At 48.4% G+C, this 25,343-nt stretch overlaps 2 protein-coding genes across 2 annotated transcripts; both read left to right on the forward strand.

The window, feature by feature from the left end:
- Nucleotides 1-3,052: 3,052 nt before the first annotated feature.
- On the forward strand, nucleotides 3,053-7,336 carry Tmed9 (transmembrane p24 trafficking protein 9). Its single transcript, XM_005376460.2, has 5 exons — nucleotides 3,053-3,264; nucleotides 3,436-3,536; nucleotides 4,240-4,365; nucleotides 5,402-5,548; nucleotides 6,457-7,336. The coding sequence occupies exons 1-5, from the start codon at nucleotides 3,084-3,086 to the stop codon at nucleotides 6,604-6,606; spliced, it is 705 nt and encodes a 234-aa protein (XP_005376517.1). The 5' UTR covers nucleotides 3,053-3,083; the 3' UTR covers nucleotides 6,607-7,336.
- Nucleotides 7,337-10,909: 3,573 nt separating this feature from the next.
- B4galt7 (xylosylprotein beta 1,4-galactosyltransferase, polypeptide 7) lies at nucleotides 10,910-20,819 on the forward strand. The gene is made up of 6 exons (XM_013506598.1): nucleotides 10,910-11,019; nucleotides 14,575-14,937; nucleotides 17,792-18,017; nucleotides 19,060-19,143; nucleotides 19,434-19,538; nucleotides 20,030-20,819. The coding sequence occupies exons 1-6, from the start codon at nucleotides 11,003-11,005 to the stop codon at nucleotides 20,183-20,185; spliced, it is 951 nt and encodes a 316-aa protein (XP_013362052.1). The 5' UTR covers nucleotides 10,910-11,002; the 3' UTR covers nucleotides 20,186-20,819.
- Nucleotides 20,820-25,343: the final 4,524 nt, after the last annotated feature.

The raw sequence follows: 25,343 nt of genomic DNA on the forward strand, positions 1-25,343 counted from the left end.
AGTTTTAAAAATAAATTTGTTTTCCTGCCACGCATCTTCAGATCCCTATTCTTTTTGTACATAAGCAGTTACCTGTTTGTTATGTATGAATTGAAGAAATAACCTCTTGTGTACAAATACATGGGTACAAGCCAGGTACGGTGGCACATGCCTGTAATCCTTGCACTCTGGAGGCTGAGGCAGGAGGATCACTGCAAGTTCAAAGCCAGCTTTGGCTACATAGTGTGTTCAAGGCCAGCCTGAACTACATAGTGAGGCCCTGTCTCAAAAAACAAAAACAAAGACATGGGTATACATATATCTACCCCTTTATTTATACAAATGAAACTATATGGCCATGTGTAGTGCATTGACAACTGGTGGTCAACTTATAACACCCAGCTGAACTGAGTAAGCATGGTACTGGGTGTGGGAGGCCCACCTGAGGATTGTTGCCAGCAGCATAAGAGGCAGACCTGGAGAAGAAGTGAGGCTGTTGCAAACTGGGAAAGGCTGTTGGGAGCTAGTAGAAGCTGTAAGGGGCTGTTGGTTCTGCTGGAGAAGCTCGTCATGCTGGCTTTCCTGATGACCTTGGTTGTTTTCATCCTCCTAGGAGCTCGGGATCTTGTTGGCACTGAGAACAGCTTTGGTTCACTTTGGGGGAGCTCTGGTCCTCACTTCGAGCATCACTTCCTGGCTCCAGAGGGGAGGATGGTGCACTGCCAGTCTATCTCCTGGAGAAGCTTGTCTCATTGGCTTTCCTGTTGGGAACTCGGCCATCAGAGGAGCTTGGGACCTCACTGTTGCTGAAGACAGCTGTGGTACCTTTCCAGGGAGCTCTGGTTCTTACTTTGAGCATTGCTTCCTGGCTCCAGCGTAGATCCCTCAGTCTGCTAGCACAGATCCTTCATCCCGCTAGCACAGGCTTTCCAGATTCCACCACTGACCTTTGGACCTTCCCGGTGCAGATCCATGAAACAGGCCTGCATGAGATATTGTCATGGGCTCTGGGCCTCCAGTTGGATTTGTGGGAGGCATTGTTATGGGCTCTAGATATTCAGCTGGACTCATGCAGGATATTACCCCGGGATCCAGGCCCTCAGCTGGATTCCTGGTCTATAGCGTGTGGACAGATTTCCTGTACTCTTTTGTATATCATTCTTTGGGTGACTATTATAAATAACCTTGTAAAATATGTATCCTATATTATATTGTTTCCCCTTGCAAAATATCCCCCAAACCCAGACACCATGCAAGGTGGTCCACATTTGTAATGCTAGCACGCTGGGATGCTGTAGTAGAAGGATTGCAAGTTGGAGCACAGCCTGGGCAACTTAGTGAGACCTTGTCTCAAAACGGAAAATAAAAAATGGCTGGGGATATAGTTTAGTGCAAAGGCCCTAGGGTTCAATCCCCAGTACCAAAGAAAGCAAAAACAAGACCACACACACACACACACACACACACACAGTAACAGCATGTAGCTATAAAGGAGTAGTAGAAAAAAACAGTAATTCACAGAAGAAAAATAAAAGGAAAAGTTCAATGACCAATGAAATATAAATTAAAAGGATAATGAAATACAAATTTTCATTTGCTGGTTTTACAAAAATTAAAAAGGCTAAGAATATTTGACCATGGCACCAGGAAACGAATATTCTGAACCATTGCTAGTGGGATTGTAAATTGGTACAAAGATTTTGGAGAGAAAATTTTGTGATCTCTTATCAACAAAACAATGTCTTACAGAATTTTTCTGGCAAATGTACAAGAATTTTTATTGCATTATTGTTGTTATTTGGGTTTGTTTGTTTGTTTTGAGACAGGGTTTCACTATGTAATTCCAGCTGGCTTTGAACTCATTACAGAACCCAGGCTGGCCTCAAAGAGTGGCAATCCACCTGCCTCAGCCTATCAAGTGCTGGGATTACAGGTGTGCACTACCACGCCCAGCTACAGCATTATTATTATTATTATTATTATTATTATTATTATTGGTTTTTCTCCGGTACCGGGAACCGAACTCACGACCTTGAGCTTGCCAGGCAGGTGCTTTGCCACTGAGCTAAATCCCCAGCCCCACATTTATAAGAACAATTAGAAGGAAAGAAATCTTTATCATCTTTCATCAGAGAAATAGTTAAAACTAAAGTACAGCCACACTACAGAATATTGTTACTGTTCAGAAAAAACAAGGTAAAAACTTCCCATTGGAGGGAAACAGGAACTCATTTCCAGGAAATTTTCTGCTGAGTGAAAACAACAGAACCAAAAGTAAAGAGAAAACTTCTGTCTTCTATGAAGAGGCGAGGCAGTCAAAACCATAAGCCACCAACTCCGAAGAGATTTCAAAACACATTGAAATTTGGATAAAGTCCGGAAAGGACACGACAGGCAGACCTAGACATTTGCTGACCTCATCAAGCAAGTGCAAAAGCTCTTCTGATCTGGGCCAATTCGCCCACACTCCTTACCAAAACCTTTTTACCCGCCAGCCACCCTGGCACCGTATCCTGGTTGGGAAGGATTCCGCACTAGAGCGCGCGTGCGGGCGGGCGTGTGTCTGTGTTGGTGGCAGTAGTGGTGGAGATGATGATGATGATGCTCGGTGGGAGGATAAAGACCAGATTAAAGAGTGAATGGAATTTGGAGACAAATAAGTGATAAAAGACAGACTTTAAATTTTTTTCGAGTATAAATTAGTGCATTGTTGTACTATTTTGTTTTAAACATGTAAAACAGCAGAAGTAAACCGAAGTGGCAGATGGTGTGCTGAGGCATGTCAGGGGCCCTAGATTCAAAGACTGCCTCTGCTCTACCTCAAACAATCTGCCTCGCTTTCATTATCTGTAAAAAGCTGATAACCACCTCCACTTGCCCGGCCACTTAAGAGAATCAAAGGAAAGAAACTTCCCACTTTGGGAGCCCTAGTTCCGCGCCAGGTAGTATCCGCGTCCCAATGCGGTACCGCCGCGCCGCGGCTGCAAGGGCATCTCGGGACTTGTAGTCCACCCTGCCAGACTCGCGGTCCCAAGAAGCACCGCGGTTGGTCGGCAGGGCTACGTGGCTCGACCCGCTGCGCCTGCGCGGGCAGGTGGGGCAAGATGGCTGCGGAGCAGGGCGTGTGGTCTGTTACCCGACCCGGAATAGGGATGGGTAAAACGATGCGGGCCCTTGTGCTGCTGTTGTGGTTTGCAGCCCGCGGGAGCGCGCTCTACTTCCACATTGGGGAAACAGAGAAAAAGTGTTTTATTGAAGAGATTCCGGACGAGACCATGGTCATAGGTGCGTGGGTGAAGGGAAGTGTTGGGGCAGGATTGTAGTCTCGGGGCGGTGGGTGCGGGACACTCAGCTTTCTGAAGTTAGGAAGTTCCGGTCTTGCTGTGTGCCCTGCTGGGTGCAGATCCAGCCCCATCTCAGGCTGTGCTGACCTGATTTCTCCTCTCTTGTTTCCAGGAAATTACAGGACGCAGCTGTATGACAAGCAGCGCGAGGAGTATCAGCCTGCCACCCCCGGGCTTGGCATGTTCGTGGAGGTGAAGGATCCAGAGGACAAGGTGAGCCAGCCCCTTACCTAGCAGACCTACCTTCCACCCAGCAGGCTTTGTGACTTCCCGTCTTAGTTTCCGCATCTGCTGAAGTGAGAACAACAGTTGATGTGGGCAGGTTCTGGGTTTTCACTGCAGGCCAAACTTGGGCTGCTGAAATGCCAGCTGCTCCTCTCATCTTCCTGCTGACTTCTTGGCCCAGTCAGTTACCTTCCCTGAGCCATTCTCCTGGCTTATGAAATGGAAATTCACTTGTATTAGGAGGTGGTGGGTGGATTAATTGTGGTAGTAGAAATCAAAGAATGCTGGTAGCTTTAAAGGTGTGATGTCTAGACGAGGATTTCACAGAACACTTTTCAAAAAGAATGAACAGCTTCTAATTTTGACAAACAGGGATATTAGAATGAAGCCCCAAACTCTTAGCTATCATTTTAAGTTACCTTTCATTTTTAAAAAAGAAATCGTACAGAAAGAGTTGAAATGAGCTATAAAGGAAAGCCCTTCCCAGGAGAAGTCACTGCCAGCCTGATGTCAGACTTCACTCCTGCCCCAGATAGCTCCCAGCAAGAATTTGGCAGCTGCTGCTGAGCAGCTTTAGATTTTTGAGTAGTGAGTTTTTTGTTAACTTTTTAGTGCTTAGAGCCTTCAGTGCCATTTCCTTCCAGCCTAATCGCTGCTGTAACACAGACTGAAGCCCCTCTCCTTTCTCTAGGTCATCTTGGCCCGGCAGTATGGCTCTGAGGGTAGGTTCACTTTCACTTCTCATACCCCTGGTGAGCACCAGATCTGTCTTCACTCCAATTCCACCAAGTTCTCCCTCTTTGCTGGAGGCATGCTGGTAAGTACACACATGTGAAACTTGAAGCTTTCAGCCTCTATGGCTTGGTGGGGATGTTTGGTACTATGAATGTGAGATAAGTATGTTGGATTTTGTGTCTCCCAAGAACACTGGGTTTTCAGTGAACTTCCAGGGCACAGTGGCTGAGCTCTTTGCATAGTCATCCCTCAGTCCCAGGATACCCACCTCATTAGTGGATGCTTAAGTCCTTATATGAGATGGTATACCATTTTCATTCAGCTTCTACATCCAGTTGTATCCTGCTGTCTTGGTTACTTTTCTCTCATTGCTGGGACAAAATACCTGATGCCCAAAATTAAGGAAGGAAAGGTTTATTTCGCTTACAGTTTGTGGAGGTTTTAGTCCATACTTGGCAGATTACAAGGCAGAGTGGCACATGGCAGAGAGCTACAGCTCAGGGAGGCAGAACACAGCCGAATGAACAAGCATCCACAAGGGCAGAATGGCCTCAAGCACCCTCTTCCTCTCCCTTACATATATGCAAACTATCCACCCCAGGGTGCGTGTAGCTCTTACACCCATAATCAATCAGACTCTAAAAGCCTGCCCCATGACTGCATGAGGCTTTGGGGGGGACACACACAAACCGTAACACCTGCTGTACACTTTTAAGTCATTTCTAGATTACTTATAATCTCTAATGAAATATAAACGCTGTGTAAATTGTTGGTACTTACTGTTTTGGGGATAATGACCAAAAGAGTCTGTACATGCTCAGTACAGACAGTGTTTTGGCTTTTTCTTTTAAGAATATTTTTGATCTGGAGTTGACTGAGTCTGTAGATGTAGAACCCACAAATACAGAGAACAAGCTGTATATGTTTTGGTCAGAGTAGCAGCTCGGGTTTATAGTTCTGGCTTGTGAACTCAAGAGTCCCATAGGGCTAGACACTGAGGACCTCAGTCTATTGGCTAAAAGGAACAAATGAAGGAAAGTGGGGGGTCAGCTGTCAGTCCCTGGCAGGAAGGTGGAACAGGCTTTCTGATTCCTGGTATCTTCCTTGTCTGTTCCCAGAGAGTTCACCTTGACATCCAGGTGGGTGAACATGCTAATGACTATGCAGAAATTGCTGCCAAAGACAAGCTGAGTGAGTTGCAGCTACGAGTGCGACAGCTAGTGGAACAAGTGGACCAGATCCAGAAAGAGCAAAACTACCAGAGGGTGAGTGCTTGGACCAGAAGTGGTAGACTTTTCTGTAAGCAGGCCCCTGGCTCAGTCAGGTCTTGTATGGCAGATTCATTATGAGATACCCAAGGGCCTTACCTATTGCACACTGCAGATGTGAAGGTAGGGATGGGTATTATTAAGTCCATGCTGTAACTGAGGACATAGACTCATTTTATTGAATCACAATTACACAGAGAATGACAGCATAGGAATTGATACGAACACCTTGGCTGTTATTTAAATGGCTCCAGATGCTCCCAGGACCCAAAGTCTCAAACTCATTTGTGGCCAGGAATGAGACAAAAGTGTCCCAAATGAACGTGTGACTATATGAAATAGTAGGGGAGTAATCCATCTCAGCAGGGACAGCTGTTGTTCAGTATTATCAAGGGCCTCCTTGCAGAAATGCCAGCCCTGGGTTTTCAGATCTTGCATTTTTCAAGAGCTAGAGGTGTGGGTTTTTATGTGAAATTTTCCTGAGTTTTAAATGTTGGCAAAACACTGTGTGGCCAACCAAAAACATGTAAAGGCCAGAATCAGTCCCCAGGCCATCAGTTTGCAGTCTCTGCCCACGATCTTCAAAGAGCATTTTGAGAGTCCCGGACAGAGTAAGTCTAATACTGCACACTCGGAATAGCTCTGTCGTATGGAATGATACCACCACTACCGTACCACTCCTTCGGGCACCTACCTACCTGACAGATGAGAAAACTGACATAGAAATGATTAGGTTGCTTGAAGTGATCTGGCTGTTGAGGGTGCATACAGTTCCCACGTAGTGATTTTTGCAAGCAGCTGGCAAGAACACTGGGAAAGTTCTGTTGGGCATCCTCACAGGCTGAGAACCCAGCAGTTATAGCAGCCCCAGCCAGCCCAGACTTACCTTTTGTTCTCCCCCACAGTGGCGAGAGGAGCGTTTCCGGCAGACCAGTGAGAGTACTAACCAGCGGGTGTTATGGTGGTCTATTCTGCAGACCCTCATCCTCGTGGCCATCGGCGTCTGGCAGATGCGACATCTCAAGAGCTTTTTTGAAGCCAAGAAGCTGGTGTAGCCTTCCTAGGCCACACATGCCATCTTGCTTCCCAGGCTGAGGGACAAAGAACATCCTGGAACTGATTCTTCTCTGGCAGGAGGACTGATTCTCAGTTCACCAGTAGATGTTCTTGTGGGAAGGGGGACTGTAAGCATCCCCAGGCACAAGCTGAGAGCAGCAGCTTGGCTGGCTGATCCTGAGCCGGTGATGGGACAAAGTGCTTGTCCCTTCCCCCTGGCCTCTGGACCTTTTGCAGTAATCATCCAGGGGTTAGTGAAGCTCCTGAGAGCCCCATTAGCACCTGAAGATAACAGTGTTACTGATCAGGGATTTGTGAGGCTGCTATCCAGGATGGATGGGGGTGGGGGTAGTGGGTGGGCAAGCCAATCTTCGGTCTTTTTTTGCTAACTTGGGATTTTGAGCAGGTTGGGGTGTGCTTGTGACTCCTTGATACCCCAGCAAACTGGCTGTTCTCTCCTTTGGCCTAAACCCCATGTCTCATTTAGGGTGTGTATGTCCATGAAGGGCAGTGTGGATGGGGTTTGCAGTGTGGGCAAGTGGCCCAGAGGTTGGGCTTGGCTTTTTCACATCGTTGTCCTTTCTGGGGCTTGAGGAGCTGCTATCAGGGTGGCAGAGGCCTTGGTGCTGGTTGGGGATGGGACCTACAGAGTTTTGGTTACTGATTTCATTTTCAGTGAGTCTAGGTTTGTTATATTGGTTTCCCAATTAAAAAGACTATTGACTTCTTGTCCAGTGTAAAGTTAATCTCAGTAGGCATGACACTTAAGAGAATGTCAGTTCTCCTATGAGGCAAAGTGTTTTATATTCCAAAGAGAACCCCACTTGTGAACTTCATTCTTCCTGTCCTCTCCTTGCGTCTGTGTGGCAAAGGTAGTGGGTTTTTCTAAGACCATCCAGCAAATAAACTATGGGGCTGGGCTCAAATCCATCATTTCCTCAGTGCCAACTCCCTTGTGATGTCTCAAGCATGCTAGGTGTATGCTCCCTTCCCTTTCCAGAATAGGTGAGCAAAACTGTGGGTGGTGTGAGAAAATGCCTGGTAATCAGGCATGGTGGTGTATGCCTGTAATCCCACCGCTGGGAGCCCAGACGACTTAGTGATTGGTGAGATTCTGTCGTAAAATTTTTTTAAAAAGACAGGATGTAGCTCATTGTGGAAGCCCTGGGTTGAATACTGAATCTCACACACACACACACACATGAGTGCTTGATAAGGGAAAGTGTTGAGTGAGGGTTGGGAATGCTATTGATGGGGCGAGTTCCTGGGCTGTGATTAGGGCTAGAATTATGGGGACCACAAAGGAGAAAAGGTGTTTCTGGTTTTTTTGCCCAATATGGAGGAAAGTACCAGGATCTCAGGCATGCTAGGCGTATGCTCTACCACTGAGCTATATCCTCAGCTCCAAGAAGGATTTTGGGCAGAAGTGGTTAGAAAAAAGCAGAGGGAAACAATTGGTAGGGAGATGGATGAATATTCTGGGTCATTTGGAGAGGATGGTTTGAAGAAGCTGGAAAGAAAGGTTTGGTTCAAGTTAGAAGAGCCTTAGCTGGACATGGTGGTGCACACCTGTAATCCCAGCACTTGGGAGGCTGAGGCAGGAGGATCACTGAGTTGAAGGCCAGCCTGTACATAGTACAAAAGACCAAAATCAATGAATAAATAAGTAAAAGAAGAGCCTCGAGTGCCCAGTAGGAGTGTTGGACATTACCCACCTGTCAACTGCAAGTTCTGAGAACCACCTGAAGATAAATTTCAGGAAGATGAATCCAGCAGTATACAAGAAAGGCTGGGACTAAGGACACAAATTTGGGACTTTCACCCAGTGGGATGTAGTAATATTGCCACCTAGGCCTCCAATTAAAAAGTAACTTAATAGCTTCAGAATTATAGAAAAATTGTGAACATAGTTTTTTTTCCCTTCCCGTTAGGATAGTACATTCATGGAAATTATGGTTATGCTGTCATATTATTTGTGGTGCTGGCATGCTAGGCAAGCTATACTCCAGCCCATAATACCTTCTTTATTTTTTTAATCTAATGTCCTTTTTATGTTCCAGGATTCCGTATCACATTTAGTTATGTGTCTGTTTAGGCTCCTGTTGGCTGTGATAGTTTCTTAGTCTTTGTGTTTTGATGATTCCTTGATAATGTCAACTGATAGAGGTGAAGTATTTTGTAGCTTTTCCCTCATCAGAGATTTATCCAGTGTGTTGCATGAACAGATGGAATTGTGAGTTTTTGAAAGCTCACAAAGGTGACATGCCATTCTTATCCTGTCATATTAAGGTTGCTTATTAGCAACCTAATTTAGAAATGGATGCCCCATTTAAAAATGAGTTTATTTGGATTTTCATGTGAAATTTAGTTTCTTGAGATGGTGAGATCTGACCGTGGGACTTAATTGTGATGTGGCAACTAACTGAGTGGCTCTAGGCGGGCCCACCAGGTAACATGGTCCCTCAGTCCTGCTTCCTTCAATAGCCTTATGTGACCTCTGCAGGTCAGCTGTGCATTCATCTTCAGCCAAGCCAGCCAGACTTGTCAAGGTTTTGGTGTAGGGTGCAGTGTCCTGGGACAGTCACAAAATGGAGAACGGCTATGTTAAACTTTGGAGTCTTGAGGGAAAAGGGTTGCTGAGAATGATTAGCTTCCTAGCCATAGTCATCTGTACAGCAGAGTGATTAAGATAATAGATTAGCCAGGGTGGGAGATGGATGAAGATAGATTGTGCAACCAAACTACTTGATTTGCCTCTCTTCCTCAGTCCCCCCCCCCTTTTTTTTTTGTTCTCCCCCCGCCCCCCCAGTACCGGGAATCTAACTCACAACCTCATGCTTGCCAGGCAGGCGCTGTGCCGCTGAGCTAAATCTCCAATCCCTTCCCTCAACTTTTAAAGGGATAATAAATACCTACTCCTAAGGACCAAATAAGATAGTAGTTAAGGAGTTAGAATGATGATTGGCATATAGTTAAGATCTTACTAGGTGTTAGCTGTTTAATAGGAAACTTAGTTGTAGGGAACCTCTTTTATCTCTTGTACCCTGGGGAGAAACTGCTGTGGGTATGAGAAAAATAAAGGCAAGAGATAAGAGCTGAGTCAGGTGGAGTTACCTCTTACCTGATGGGAAGAGGACTGACTTTAACAGTAGGGGCGTCTATACTCTTGCAAAGTTAGGAGAGATAATGTTGCCTAGTGACTAATGACTGTAATTGTCCAGGCGGATGCTTTTTAAAATACTGAGTTAGCTTGACTGCTTGAGGCACTCTGGTTCTGTCCTGCACTCACACATAGGACCAATATTCACCCAACACTTAGTTTGCCTGGAAGAGCAGAGGTGGTCAAATCTTAAGAACTTTGGGGCTCTAAACTGGGTGTGTACATGCCTGTAATCCCAGCACTCTGTGAACCTGAGGCAGGAAGATCCAAATTCCAGCCCAGCCTGGCCAGTTTATGGTAGTGACTTAGCAAGAACTTGTCTCAAAATGGAAAATAAGGGCTGGGGAGGTAGCTCAGTGAAAAGGCCCTGGGTTCAACCCTCCTTACCTCAAACAAAACAACAAAAATGCTGCACTCTTTTTCCAGGTTGGGAGTCGGGGGACAGCTAAATTCTCAGAATGACAGGGCAGATAGCTCAATTTCCTATCTCTGAATTCTGTTCTCACCTGAGCTCTTATCAAAGTACCCCTTCTTGGATGATAACTATCATTTATATAGCGTCAGCCGTGTGTCCAGCACTCTAAGTGGGTCTGCAGTTTTCCCTTTAATCCTTAATACCCTACAGAATAGGAAACATTTACATACCTATGTGAGGAAACAAGTTACAGAGATTATGGCTTGCTCCCAAATAGCTGAATTGGCAGAGCGAGGTTTCAAATCGAATCTGTCTTCGGAACCTGGCTCCTAACTATGATCCGGAGATTGAGCAGAACCCAGCACTGAGTTCTAAACTGGACTTTGCCCCTCCAAGCTTATGTGGTGGGAAGAGTGCACCCCCTGGCTGACAAGGATGCCGCTCCGCGCTTCTCTGGAAGAGAGGAAGTATCCACAGCGCTGGTTTTGTTAGTCTAAAGTCTGAGTCCAGGCCAGTCCGGTGACTTGTTGGGTGGCTTTTGGTCTCTGGGGATTCCTTTTCTCAGGATGTCAAGTGGGTCCCGGGAGCAGGTGGAAATCAGCGTGGCGGTGGAAGCGCCCACTTGTTCCTCTGCAAACAGAACCTTGCGGGCGGCGGCTCCTGGGAGCGGACGGCTCGGCCGGAGCGACGGACCCGGCGGACCGGGGGGCGGGGCGGACGGGTCTGGGCGGGGCGGGAGGCGGAGGCGCCGCGTAGGCCCGGGAGGCCCGGCGGGCCGGGCTGGGAGCTCGAGCCCCATGCGCCACCGCCTCCCCCCACGATGTTCCCCTCCCGGAGGTAAGCGGCACAGCTGCCCTGGGAGGACGGCAGGTGAGCGGCGGCGGCCGGCGCGGGCCCTGTCCTCCCGCGGCCGCTCTTGTCCGGGCCGCCCTGCGGCCGTGGCGTCTGCGTCTCTGCGGATCTCAGTCTGTGCTCTCCCTGTGGGTCCCTGGCTCTGCGTGGCTCGCTGTCTGTCTCTGTCTCTGTCTTTCTCTATCTCTCTGTCTCTCTTCTATGTCTCTCTCTGTCTCTCTGTCTGTCTTTCTCTCATTGTGTTTCTGTTTCTCTGAGAATTCTTCTGTGTCTTTTTTGGGTGTGTGTTTGGTTTTCTCCATTGGCTCGTCCGTCGTCCTGCGGGTCTCTGACTGCGTTGGCCTCTTGGAGTGGATGTCTATCTTTCTGTCTTTCCGTGCTTTCTGAAGGCCTTTATTCCTTTTCTCTTGTGTCTGTCTCCCCCATCAGATCCCCCAGCCTCAAACCCTGCCCTCTCCTTCGTGAGTCTCAGTAACTTGCTGCCAGTCCAGAAGAACACACCAGACAGAAGCTTAGTGTGCTCTGCCTGGTTGACCACTGCTTGGCTTGTGCTACACACTTTTCACATACCCCTTAGTTCATTTCCTGTGCAGCTGTGTTTGCATGGGGCCTGCCCCATGTGTTAGGTGTGAGCTTGGCCCAACTTTAGCTAACGACGTTTCCTGTTACAGCAAAATGGGCGAAGCGATTTGGCTGCCTAGACTTAGAGGAACACCCATGCTTAGGCTTGATCTGTATTCCCAAAACTCTTCTTCCCTAGTACACATGATAGTTGATCTTTATCCAGTGAATGACATCTCATTCCCTTTATATATCCTAAATTTATTAGGTGCTGTAAGATTCTGGAATTTATTAGGCACAGCTCTTGCCACTTTAGGGGTTCTTCAGACTTGGTGTTGAGGTGAGAAATCAGAAATATAATAGAAGTCAGTCTAGTCAGCCATGGGCAAGAGCTCTGTTTAATAACCAGGTGACCAAAACCAGATACTTACTCTTTCTGACTTTAGCCTCACATTTTTGAAATGAGGATCTTAATATCTGCAAGGCTGTATGGGAATTAAAGGAGATTAGATCTGTAAAACCCTTGGCACTGTGCCTGGAACAGAGGAGGTGATAGTCATCTTCCAGTTTCTTTTGAAGTGCTATACAGAGGAATCAAATATTCAAACATTTTACCACGGATGTTTGAGAGAAGAAAGAAATGGGAATGGAGGAGCATTTCTATTTCCTGATCCTAATACATAACTGTTCCCATAAAATTTTACTGATATCCATTCTATGCTTTTGACATAGGACTACAAAGATCCATGCTACAAATGCAGGCTAGTGTAGTAATTAAGCACTGGTTCTGGAGCCACCCTGCCTGGATTTGAATCCACCCCTTAGTAGCCTTGTGCAATGATGGCAGAAGGAGACAAAGCGTCATCTGGATTGCCCCTCAGAGCTGGAGTGGTCTGGCCTTGGCAACAGTGGGACGCAGTTCTGGAGCTGGCCACCAAGTGGCACCAGGAGCGGCTGTTCTCATAGCCCACTATCTAGAAAAATGGGGCTCTGGGCTCATTTCAATTGCTTTGGGGTTTGGGCTTTTAAGAGCACAAGATGAGAATGCCTGTGGGGACATGAGCCTCATTGCAAAAGACAGTCTAGATTAAAAAGAAAAGCATGAGGAAGTGCATGGAAGGCCCAATCCATATCGTACTCCTGGATAATGGTCAGTGCGTCTTCCCCTAAAGGGGGAAGCTTGCCCCATGTCCATTTTCACAGTCTTCACCATGCACCCAGAAAGAGCCCAGAGGGAGAGAGAGACTCTGTAGAGGTTCCAGTCTCCCCAGGTCACATGCGGGACTAGGCTCTGCTCTTCCCCAGCGGAAACAACCACCGCAGGACCATGGGGGGTAAGTCAGAAACCCTGTGAGGGTGTCCCGCTGGACCACCTCTCAGCTGTGTGTGGGATCTGGACCTGGCTTCAGGGCTGCTGGCTTCCAGGTTGGCATTTGTGTCTCTAGAGAAAGGTAGGGAGTGGTCTGGCTCTAGTGTGTGACTTCAAGCATGCCTTGGACTGCTTAACCCTCCCTTAACTCACTTAGCAAGCCTTTTGCTGTCTGTCTTGTGCTGGGACCACAGATAGGAACTGACATGGTCTAACAGGCAGGGTCATGGGACATCACCGGTGCGTTAAAGAGGGCATTACCAGATACCATGGAACACAAAGGAACCTCATAAAGAGATAGTAATGGGCAGTGCTGGCCATGACGTTGAAGTTTGTGCAGCAGAGGACTTCCAGGTAGATACAGTAAAGCAGAGCATATCAGGCAGAAGGAGCAGCTTGTGTGAGGGAGGGGTGGAGCAGGAAGGAATGATGTGAGTGCAAAGGCCCTGAGTTATTCAGAGTAAGACTGAGTGGTAGGGAGCAGCTGGAGATTTGGTTGAGCCACAGAGGGCTGTAAGGGTCAGGCTAAGGAGGTTGGCTTTTATCTTGTAAACAGTCTAAGATTAAAGGGGTCTGAGCAGGGAAGAACTCAGTGAATAAAGAAAATCACAAAGGAAGTTTGGAGGTAGTCTGTCAGACTTGGTAACTAATTCCTGACTCTTAGAGGTTATAAACTCAATTCCTTTGTAGATTATTGGGGAGGGGTGTGATTATACAGGACATGTTTCTCTTAGATTTCACAGTTGCTGTCCTTGCATCCTCTGGAAGTTCAAGAGGTAGGACAAAGGAATCAGGTGATTCCACCTGTTTCTTGTACTTGCTAACCTAAAGGCAGTCTCTCAGAGTCACTGCATTGTTTAAGATATTCACGTGTTTGTCCAGTTTCTGAAATGAGCCTGGGTGCTGCACCATCCCTTGTCTTTCTTTCCCTCATCTGTCTCTCCTGTCTCATGGGCTACCTCTGGGACTGAAGGTTTGAAATTCATCCTATGAACTGCCATTGTGCATTTTTGTCTTGCGTTGCTTTGAGGGCAGGTCTGATCTTCCCAGAGTAATTACTGGTCTTTTGACCTGGGACTCATGTCAACACACACCCCTATCTTGGGGGGTTTCTGGTCAGCCTGAGAAGCAGGGCAAAGTCAAGATTTCTGCCGGAGTGAATCTGCGGGGGATTGGGTTTGGAAGTCGGTGGGTTGCATCTCTCCAAGGTGGGGCTCCTGCCATTGGCTCAGGACATCAAGGCACTGCTCTGGGGAGGGGCAAGTATAAAAGACAGGGAGCCTTGTCCCTGCCCTCACATAGCTCATGGTCAGATGAGGATTCACTTACAGAAAGTAAGAGAACATCAAAGATCTCCAGCAGCCTGCAAGATGGGAATGCTCAAAGAGTGTCGCAAAAGTCGGGTAGTACGAACTGGGCTTAGAGAAGTAAGCAGGATTCTTATTATGGCAGTAGCATGAGCAAAAACATTAAAATTGCTTTTGTACTAATTTCCAGGTGCTTGGGGTACACCAGTCATGTATGCCTTATGCATGGGGAGGCCAGGAAAGGGGTCTGTTGGGGCTTCAGTTTGGCCCTGCCCTCTGACCCCAGCCCTATTCTTATACCAGGTCCAGGTGGATCCTCGGTGGCCTCCCCCGGAAATGCTCCGTCTTCCACCTCTTCGTTGCCTGTCTCTTACTGGGCTTCTTCTCCCTACTCTGGCTGCAGCTCAGCTGCTCTGGTGATGTGGCCAGGGCAGCTAGGGGACAAGGGCAGGAGACCCTGGGTCCACTCCAGGCCTGCCCCCCAGAGCTGCCCCCTGAACACTGGGAAGAAGATGCATCTTGGGGCCCCCATCGCTTGGCAGTGTTGGTGCCATTTCGTGAACGCTTTGAGGAGCTCCTGGTCTTTGTGCCCCACATGCACCGCTTTCTGAGCAGGAAGAAGATCCAGCACCACATCTACGTGCTCAACCAGGTGGATCATTTCCGGTAGGGACCACCCATCCTTTCACTGCTAACTAGGTAACCCCACCCCACAACCTTGCTCAGGCCACTCAGAACCTGTTCCCAATGCTGAATACACTCAGGCCTGTGAGAAGCTGCCAAGGGCAGGGGCCGAGGGTATAGGTGGTAGGGCCCTCTCACTAGGCATGGTGGGAATCTTTGGGGAGGGCACAGATCAATTTCCATTTTAGAAAGATTACTCTGGCTGCTGGATGTGGAGTAAACCAGGATAAGGGAAACAGGGACACTGGCTAGGTGGTCACTGAAGTCATCAGAGATGATGCTGGCTCACTCAGGGTGGTAGAAGGGGCTAAGAATTATGTAGTGGAAGTGTGGGCAGGACTTGCTAGTGATTGTTTAGGGGGATTAGGGAAAGGGAGGGTCCTGCAGTTTCCCGCAGTAGTGTTATCCTGAAGTCCTTGCCCTTTTCGCAAACTGCTTCTCTCAGTTACCACCATTCAAGCATCTCATACTCCAAAGCCTACTTCCTTTCTGTCCATCTTATTCCTGCCGGAAGGTGGACTTCCAAGGATTCCTGCACCCCACCCAGTCCACAAGTCCATGGGTCCTCCCCTCTTTTCAATACCAGCTCTCCTCTCTACTTTCTCTTTCCCTACCTGGTCCATCATTAAAAAGCACCCTGTCAGATCCATCCTTAACCTCCTACCCCTAAATAGCGATATGTGCAGCCACACCCTTCATCTCTGATGATGAGCCCTGACCCAGGAGGAAGGCTCCCAGTCCTGCTGGAAGTGTCTGTTCCTCCAGCCCATCCCTGGCAGTCTTACGCATCACCTCTTGGCATTCCTGCCTTGTCCTTACTCTCAGGTGATGACTTTGCTTCTCATATAAGAAAACGAAACCAGTTGGAAGAGAACTTCTGTCTTCCCCACCACCTCTACTCACCTCCCAGCTTCCTTCCTGTGACTAGGAATGACTGTCCCACTCTCTCAGGGGCCGACTGTCCCACTGTGGAACTGGGCTCCTCCTGTCCCTCCCACTCAAGGGAACACCTGTCCTCTTTTACTCCTGCATCATTGGTGTTTCCTTTGCCCTGAAGAATTCACATCTGTATACAGACTTACTCAGATAGCACCCCTCTAAAAAGAAAAGGGAAATAAATACTCCATTCTACATCCCCTCAGATTGTCACCCCACTTCTCCCTTTTGCAGCAGAACGCCTTCCCTTGAAATCATTCCACTCAGACATTGACCTACATTATGACCTTGAAATGGCCCACACTGAGATCACCAATGAGCTCCACTTCCTTAATCCCCGACCTTCATCCTGCCAATCTGAGAGCAACATCTGCTAAGCAGATTACTTATGCTGGGACATAAGTAATCCCAAGAGCCCACTTGGCTCCTGGGACAGCACCTGTGCTTCTCCTCCATCCTTGCTGGCCATCCCTGCTCATGTCATTTGCTGATTTGTCCTCATCTCTCTCATATCAGTGTTCCTTGGGGCTTAATGCTTGAGCATCTCCTCTTTTTGAGCTGCAGTCTTTGCCTGCAAAGCTCATCCAGTCTCACAGCATTAAATTCCTGCTGACTCTGGATTCTATATTTCCAGCCCAGATTCTAGACCTTTTTCTGAACTCTAGACTTGCACATCCAGTTGCCTCAGCAAGTCCTCTATTTGATAGTTTCAGAGGCACTTGAGCTTTACATGAACACAGTGGAATTTTCTTTTCTTTTCTTTTTTTTCTTTTCTTTTCATTGTTTGAGACAGAGTTTCACTATGTAGCTATGTAATTCGGGCTGGCCTTGAACTCTCTGTGGAACCAAGGCTGGCCTTGAACTAACTCATGGTGATCCTCCTGTCTCATCCTCCTGAATGTGACTGCAGCTGAATTACTAATTGCCTACCCAGACCTGCTTCCTCTGCCAACTTCCCCATTTCAGGAAATGGGAATGCCATGCTTCTAGCTGCTCAAGCCAGAAATGCTCTGGAGTCATCCTCATTTGGCCTTTTTCTGCCATACAGCACCCAGTTCATCAGCAGAGTATATCTAGAATCTGCCTGCTTCTCGCTGTCTCTCCTGCTGCCTCTTCCAATCAGGCCCCCATTACCTCTTTCCTCCCAGTTGGTTTCCTTCCTTTCGCTCCCGCCCCTACAACCCTTCTCATCATGTTAACTAGTGAACCTCCTAAAATACAAGCACCTTGCACCTCTGCTGCAAGTCCCCTAGCAGCTCCTCACCCATCCAGCATCCGTGCCCTGGTCCTTCAGTGCAGTTGGCCTCATCAGCCCTGTTAGCTGTTGGCCTCTCCCCGTTCACTCCTTCACTCTTCCTGGCTCTATTGCTGTCTCCTTTTGCCTCAGGCCTTGGCTGTTGCCTTCTGTGCTTGGAGCTGTGTTCCCCCAGCTTCCATATGGCTCATTCCCTCAGGCCTTTGGATTTCTACTCAAATGCTGCCCTGTCACCCTGGCCCTCCCTGACAGCCCTGTCTAAGGGAACAGCTGCTAATCCCCACAGCAAGTTTCACCCTCTTCATCAGTTTGGCTTTTCCGCACAGTCCTCATAACTGTCAGCCTTGTTACGTCTTCTCATTTGCTTCTTTGTTTACTCCTATTGCGCTGTCAGCTCCTTGAGAGGAGGGTTTTGTTTTCTCCCTGATGTGTCTCCCACTGCAGTTGTAAACAGTTTCTAGCACTTAATAAGTGCTCAGTAAACTTGTGCAATGAGTAGAGGGCATAGCCCTATGCAGCAAAGTCAGTGCTGGGCTGAGGGGAGCGGAGGCTCCAGGGGCAGGGACTGTCATGCAGAGTTGGGACACAGAGCCACATATTGAGCAAGCTCTCTGCCCCCTGCCCAACCCTAACCACCCTGCACAGGTTCAACCGGGCGGCACTCATCAATGCGGGCTTTCTGGAGAGCAGCAACAGCACAGACTACATTGCCATGCATGACGTGGACCTGCTCCCTCTCAATGAGGAGCTGGACTATGGCTTCCCTGAGGCTGGGCCCTTCCATGTGGCCTCCCCAGAGCTCCATCCGCTCTACCATTACAAGACCTACGTGGGCGGCATCCTCCTTCTCTCCAAGCAGCACTACCAGCTGGTGAGGCCCAGCCCAACCTGTTTTGCTCAGAGCTAGGGACCCCCAACCCACATCCTATCTTGCTCTGAGTGGACACACTTGGCAAGATAGAGCAGCCATCCTGGGGTCCAGCAGATGAAGTCCTGCCCGGACCCAGCAGGGGACCCAGTGGCCGCCAGAGACATGAGAGAAGAAGAGAAATGAGCAAGTCAGGCAGGGCTCTGCTATAGCATCACACACCTGCATGCCAGCTGGCAGCGGAAAACAAGATGTGCTGGTCCAAAATTGAAACATGGGGTAGGGAGAGTCTGGCTTCAGGTGCACCTTGCCTACCTCCTCCAGAGTCACTAGAACGCCATTTCTCTCCATCTCTCAGCTCTGCCTTTCTTGTGTTAGGAACCTCTTAGTTTCAGTTGTGTAATCCTGCAGGGTTATTGTAGCTCCTTCTAGGCTTTGGTCTGGCGGGCGATGGAGTCCCTTCCTCCCCAGCAGCCCAGACAGGAGTCCCTGAACTGAGCTGAAGTGGCTCTTGCTTGGTCTGTCCCTGGTTCAGTGAGAACTGAGTGGCTTAGGCTCTGACCTTCTGTTCTCTTCAAGTCATGGCTAAAACCTGCTTTATGTAAAGTTAAGATTAAAAATAGGTGTCATAGAGTACAACTGTCACTTCCTGTGTCTCACAGGAAGACACAATGGCAGAGCCACTTTAGGAGAAATGAGTGTATGAGAGGAAGACAAACCAGTATCAGTTGACACTTCCACCCACTAGCCATCCTCCAGAGAGACCCTTTCTGACCAGACATTGTTGTGACACTAATCATCTCATACAAGTTCAAGGCCCCATTAGAATAGGGAGAAGGACTGGGATGTGCTGATTGCTGCTTCCAACCCTCAATACCACAGAGGTGGCGGGCCCTGCGAATGCCTGGTATCCACTCAGAACATGAGAGAGGAAGAGGAGGAAAGGGGAGCCTGGAGGGCTTGGGCTGGACTCTCCTAAGCATTAGGATTAGAATGCACCCTGGGAGGAGGGGCAGGTGACAGATGCTACCTGTCTCTATGTCAGTGCAACGGGATGTCTAACCGCTTCTGGGGCTGGGGCCGAGAGGATGACGAGTTCTACCGGCGCATCAAAGGAGCTGGGCTCCAGGTAAGGTTCCCCCTGCCCTGGGTCCTGCCACCTCCTCAGTCACTGTAGCTGCCCTGAGGTTGCCTTCTCTTGCTGTGAGAAGTTCCTGGGGTTTGGAGACGCCCCCTACCCCTGCCTTGAACCTGACTTGCAGTGGTTATCCTGCTAGTGCTTTTCCTTCTTCTGCAGGGTGGAAATACAAGCCCCTACCTATGGTCTCCTGGCAGGGAGTGGGATCCCAGAGAAGCTAGTGGTGAGAGCCAAGGCTCCAGGAGGGGTGGCCTTACCTCTACTTTCCTTGATCTCCTTAGCTTTTCCGCCCCTCGGGAATCACTACTGGCTATAAGACATTTCGCCACCTACATGACCCAGCCTGGCGGAAGAGGGATCAGAAGCGTATTGCAGCTCAAAAACAGGTACTGGCTGGTCTCCTTAGGTGGTAGGTGGGGAACTGACAGGCCTGAGCATTTCACCAAGTTCTGAGAACCACATAGTCCTGTCCTCCTCTGCTTGCTCAGGTCAGTGGCATTCTGCTTGGGCACCATGCTCCACTGTGTTTGCTGCCACAGGCCACCTGGGCACTGTGGGTCAGCCCATACCTCAGAGTCCATGCAGGCTGGGGCGGGGGAAGCTTAACTAGCAGTGCCAGAATCCTAGCAGACTTGTGAAGCTGAGATGCCTGTCCTCACATAGCGTCTTCATGGAAGCATATTTTTTCCAAAGGAAAAATCTTTGCTCTCCTGCTTTATTCATGGGTGCAACCTTGGGCAAGAGACTTCACTTCTCTGAGCTCTGGGTCTCTCTTGATGAGCTTCACAGGAACCTCAGTGATGAGGTCCTGTGAGATCAGGGGACAGCCAGCAGCATGAAATCTTTATTAGATGCCCTTTCTTCCTTTCCTTCCCAGGAGCAATTCAAGGTGGACCGGGAGGGAGGCCTGAACACTGTGAAGTACCGTGTGGATTCCCGCACAGCCCTGTCTGTGGGCGGGGCCCCCTGCACTGTTCTCAACATCATGTTGGACTGTGACAAGGCTGCAACCCCCTGGTGTACCTTTGGCTGAGTCGCGTAGACAGTAAGGAAGCCTATACCTACAGGCCACACTGCTGCTCAGGCTCAGGATGAAACCTAGGTCTGGGGCCCAGCTCTGATAGGATGTGGAGTGGCCCGAAGAAACACCAAGCTCTGTATTTGCACCAGCCTGACCCCCAAAGGAAGGCTTGAACTGGAGCAGGACACATATCATGCCTGGGACTCTGCTGGCAATATACAGTGATCACAGAAAGTCTGAAAAGTGCTTTAACTAGAACTCTCACTGCCTTTCTGCTTGCTGTACTCTGCCCTCCTTTGTGTGCTGAGGCCTACAGGCAGTGGAAAGGACTGAACTGGACAACTTCTAATTAGCCTCACTTTTGGCCCTTTCCGCTGGACTGCCTCATGCAGAGATACAGTGGGTGATGTAGGTGGCCATTGCAGTTGGGAGGCTTAGAACTTCAGAAGCCAGAGCACAAGCCCCACAGAAAGGAACAGCAGATACCAGCTCCACCTGATTGTCACATGCTGGAATATGGACCTCATGTTACCAGATCTTCTGATTTTTCAAAAGAAACTAGAATGCTGGATTCTTAAGTGAAATCGGATTTTTAAAAGATAGCAGCTAAATGAAACTTTCAAAAAGTATGACAGGCCAAACAAAATGTGTTGTGGACCCTGGTTTGTCACCTTTTGCTGTCGGGAGGAGGAATGGGAAAAAGCTGACACCTCTTTTAGTTGTCCAGGAATTAGGGTAGGAGAGGGGATGGCAGGTCCAGATGGGAGGAGAAGCCAAAGGCACAAGGTTCAGTACCGCCTTCCTGCCAACCCTCTAGGTTTCCAGGCAGCTCCCTGGGTCCCCACCTGGACATCTAACCAGAGTTGATGTTGCCCAGTAATTGAGCCTCACCAGTTGAAATGAGGGGCAAACAGGCCTCAACTATTCAGCAGTGAGATGGAGAGGAGGCGCTTTCTGCATCTCAGTCTCCTTAGTGGGGATGGATGTGATACCAAAGCACCCAGCTGTGCATTCCCTTGCATGTGACCACCGTCATGCTCCCTTTGGTTGGGTTTTGACTGGGAGGGCTGCTTCATCCTACCTCACTGAGATGAGGACAGGAAGAAGAGCAACTGAGGATCCACAGGGCTGGATCTAGGGTAGACGCAGTAAGTCAGTAGTGTCTCAAGCCAAGGCTTGGGGGAAGGAGGGGAAACCATGTTTTAAGGTGGCAGGAAGGAGATGGGGAGAAGTAGGCAAATCCCTGGAGTGTTCTTGTAGCATGAGGGGAGATTTCCAGCAATCTCCAAGATGACTTCCAAGGAAGGGTGAAGGATGGGAGCGGAGCAAGACCTTGAGACTGGGGTGTGATCTTGGAGGAAGCCTTTGGAGGGAAGCCCGGGGCCAATGAGTGGGAGTTGGGGGGCTCTGTGCTCCTCCTAGGCCAAAGATTTTGGGCAGAGGAGACTTGGGGCCACTTAAACTTGGTTTAACAGCAGGACACCTTGAAGTGCTGAAGAAGGAAGGGATTGAAGTCGGAGAGCTGAAAAGGGTAGTATCAACACCTCTGGTCTAAGAAAACTCCTCTTGTGAGAATGATGTGGGGCTCTTCCATGCGGTTATATGGTTTGTGTACTGTACAACCTGTGTGTAAGCTAAGAGATTTAGACAGAGGTAGTTGGTGTTAAGCTTGAGGTCTGACATCTAAACTGGGGTTGTTGTAATCCAGAATTGATGTTGCCCGATAATTGAGCCTTACCTGGTTGAAGTGAGAGGCAGACAGGCCTCAACTGTTCAGCAGAGGAGATGGAGAGGAGGTGCTTTCTGCATATCAGTCTCCTTGAAGGCCTGGCCACTTCCCTTTGGACCTGGATGTAGCCGGGGCAATAACAGCTGCCTCTTAGAGTTTGTCGGGATGGGTGTGATACCAAAGCACCCACCTGTGTGTTCACTTGGCACGTGGGAAGACCTCAAAAACTGGCAGCTCCTCATCTGTACCAGGGGAGTGGAATGAGCAGAAAGGCCAAGAAGATGCCTTCACCTTGCGGGATCAGTCAGTAGCCAGGCTGGGGCACATCCCACCTCTGTGTCCCTGCCATCGCTGCTGCCATCACCTCCATCATCAAGGTGCAGGTGGGTCCCCAGACAGCCCAATTCTATGCAGCCTCCCTGAGTCCCCGTACCTGCAGGAGTATGTGAGAGGGCTGAGCTGCCCAGGGGAAGCAGATGGCTTTGTCTTCCTCAGGGGCTTGTTTGCCTGCTTTGTGAAGGCAAACAAATATCCCTGCCTTGCTGGCCTACTGAGGTTGGATAAGATGCACTAGGACAGTGTTGGCAAACCTGTGGCACATGTGCAGCAGGGTGCTGTTTGTTATCATTGAAAGCTCTGAAAGGTTTGCCATCACTGCACTAGGACATCTGAGTACCCGGCGTGGTGCTTGACCAATGTGGGTGTTGTACTAATAGTAACAACCACTTCTTGAGCATTTACCACACACAAACTTCCCTGTATTGCATTATTTCCCAGAGGCCTCAACCTAAGAGTTAGGTCCCATTTATTATGTTTTACTGAAGATGAAGGTGAAGCACAGAGAGGTTAAGTAGCCTGTCTGGGTCACAGAGCTGGGAAGTAGTAGAGTTTGGCATGGGTGCCCCTGGGGTCTGCCTCCAGAGCCAGGTTCCTGCCCCTACCCTGAACAGCAGGTACCCGTAGGTCTCTTTAGCAGATCACCTTCCTCAGTTGGAATAGCTGGGTGTGGAGGATTGCTGGAGTTGTTAACGTCCCACGTCTAGGAAGAAAGCAGTCACAGGGAGATGCAAAGTGTCTGTCCCATGAGTTCTCAAGGAAGATGGGATTTGGAGCTGGACAGGCTTCTTGGGGCTGAGGGACCCTGTAGGACATCAGTGGGACCCAGAGTGTGGCACCGTGACTAAGTTATCAGGATGAGAAGTGTTTCCAGAGGGATCCACACAGGCCTGGGCATGTTGGGTGCAGGTGTTCCTGGCGTCTTGTTACTGTGCAGGAACAGGAGATTGGGGGTGAGTCATGAGGATCTATCTGTAGATGCCACAGCAAGCAAGCTGTAGTTTTTTTCTAGGGGTGCAGGGTTTTCAAACGGAAAAGTGGGGGCAGGGCTAGATCCATTGTTATGAAAGATTCTAGTGGGCAGGACCCAGGGTGAGCTGTAGCTGAGGTCTGAGGAGAGACAGAGCCTAGTCAGAGTGAGGAGTGATGAAGTAAGAATGAGGCAGTGAAGTGGGGTGCGATCTGCTGCACCCCTAGCATCTGTAAGATCTGCTGGCTCCCTGGCCAGCATCACCGATGCACCACTGGGCCTTTCCTTCACAGAGTTGTTCCCCTGCAGACCTTTCCCCAAAGGACAAATAGAAAAGGATGGCTTTTTCACCATCTAGCCCTGTGCTCTGAGAGCATTAAAAAACAACAACAACAAATTTTTGTGCCAGCATCAACATGTACAGAGCCTCATTCCCATGCTTACAGTAAGAAAGAAGCTCAACAAACTGAAAGAACTGAAAGGAAACTGCTTATCTTGGACCCATGGATGGGCACAGGAAGTTGCAGGGCTGCCACCCCAAAATCTAGCGAGAGAGACACAGTGACTGACCATCAGCTTATCTGGAGCACAAGCTACTGGAGCCACAAACTAGTAGGGAAATTTAAATGGTAATTTTGACAAGTTGTTGGAGGCTGAACGTGGTAAAGATTCAACAGAAATCTCTTATCTCTAGCAAGGGGAAGTGGAAAGAAAACATTTAAAAATATGCTCTAAGCTAGATGGAGTAGTTCATCCCTGTAACCCCAGCTACTTGGGAGGCTGAGGCACGAGGATAGCTTGAATCTAGGAGTTTTGGGTCAGACTGAGCAACACAGACACTGAGACTCCTTCTCAAAACTAAAAAAATCTTATCAGAGCCCATCTCCTTCAAGGTGAGAACAATTACTCCTCAACAGCATCTTCCTCAGAGGGATGAGATGGAACTAAGAGATAGATACCTATGAATTTCATAACCCAGGACTCAGATGCACTAAAAAGCTCAGATTTAATTGTAAAATTACAAAACGCTTCTCTTTCCTTAAACCTTACCACCATACCAACAGGGCTCCAGTATAACAGTAGCAGATTATAACTGAAAGAGCTTCAAGACAGATTGATTGAAGAAATTCTTAGGGAGATTCAAAGACAACAGAGTAGGACTGGGGATATAGCTCAGCGGCAAAAGTGCCTGTCTGGCAAGCACAAGGTCCTGAGTTCAATTCCCAGTACCAAAAAATAAAAAACAGAGTAGACAAAACCAATTACACTAGAGGAATTTAAAGCTAGCATGTAAAGTTACAGGAAACCAAACTCAGTCCAACTCCTAAACTTATTAACACCAATTCTCACACTAAAGCTCTACCTATCTCAGTTCCTTTACCTTCACGTATTACAGGGCATGCTGAAAGAACTAAGTTCAGATATGATACAGAGTGGAATGATCAGCCAGAAAATTTAAGATAACTGTCTAATATGCTAAGGGCTCTGAGGGAAAAAAAAAAAAGACAACGTGTAAGAACAGATGAGTCACGTAAGCAGGTGAAAACTCCTAGTGAAAGGAGATGCTAGAAATAAGACAGAGATAAAGAATGTAACAGAGATGAAGAATGCTCTTGATGAGGTCATAAATAGACTGGACACAGCTGAGGGGAAAAAAATCAGTGATTCTAAAGATAGGATAGAAACTTACCAAACTGAACTGCAAAAAGACAAGAGATTAAAAAAAATGTACAGGGGCCGGGGATATAGCTCAGCGGCACAAGTGCCTGCCTGGCAAGCACAAGATCCTGAGTTTGACCTGGTACCAAAAAAAAAAAAAAAAAATTAAAAAATTAAAAAAATAGCACAATAAGCCAAGTGTCATGGTTCATGTCTACAAATCTGGGAAGCTGAGACAGGAGGAGCCCAATGAGTGTGTGTGTGTGTGTATGCTCCTGAGCAATTAGTGAGACCCTCTCTCTCTCTCAAAAAAGGAACCATCAAAAGGTTCCTATGCATTATAGGAACATCACAAGGTGAAGAAAGGGAGAACAGAGCAGGAGAAATATTTCAAGTAATGAAAGTAATGATGGCTGATAAGTTTCCAAAATTAATGGGAGACACCAAAGTACAAGCCTAGGAAGCTTAGAGAACAC

The sequence above is a fragment of the Chinchilla lanigera genome, unplaced genomic scaffold (genome assembly GCF_000276665.1).
Source record: "Chinchilla lanigera isolate Chin_1 unplaced genomic scaffold, ChiLan1.0 scaffold00007, whole genome shotgun sequence".
Lineage (NCBI taxonomy): Eukaryota > Metazoa > Chordata > Mammalia > Rodentia > Chinchillidae > Chinchilla > Chinchilla lanigera.

Coding starts and splice junctions, on each gene's coding strand:
- Tmed9 (XM_005376460.2), top strand. CDS start 3,084: ATGGCTGCGGAGCAGGGCGTGTGGTCTGTTACCCGACCCGGAATAGGG. Junction 3,265..3,435: donor GGACGAGACCATGGTCATAG/GTGCGTGGGTGA, acceptor TCTTGTTTCCAG/GAAATTACAGGACGCAGCTG. Junction 3,537..4,239: donor TGAAGGATCCAGAGGACAAG/GTGAGCCAGCCC, acceptor TCCTTTCTCTAG/GTCATCTTGGCCCGGCAGTA.
- B4galt7 (XM_013506598.1), top strand. Junction 14,938..17,791: donor AACCAGGTGGATCATTTCCG/GTAGGGACCACC, acceptor CACCCTGCACAG/GTTCAACCGGGCGGCACTCA. Junction 19,539..20,029: donor GTATTGCAGCTCAAAAACAG/GTACTGGCTGGT, acceptor TTTCCTTCCCAG/GAGCAATTCAAGGTGGACCG.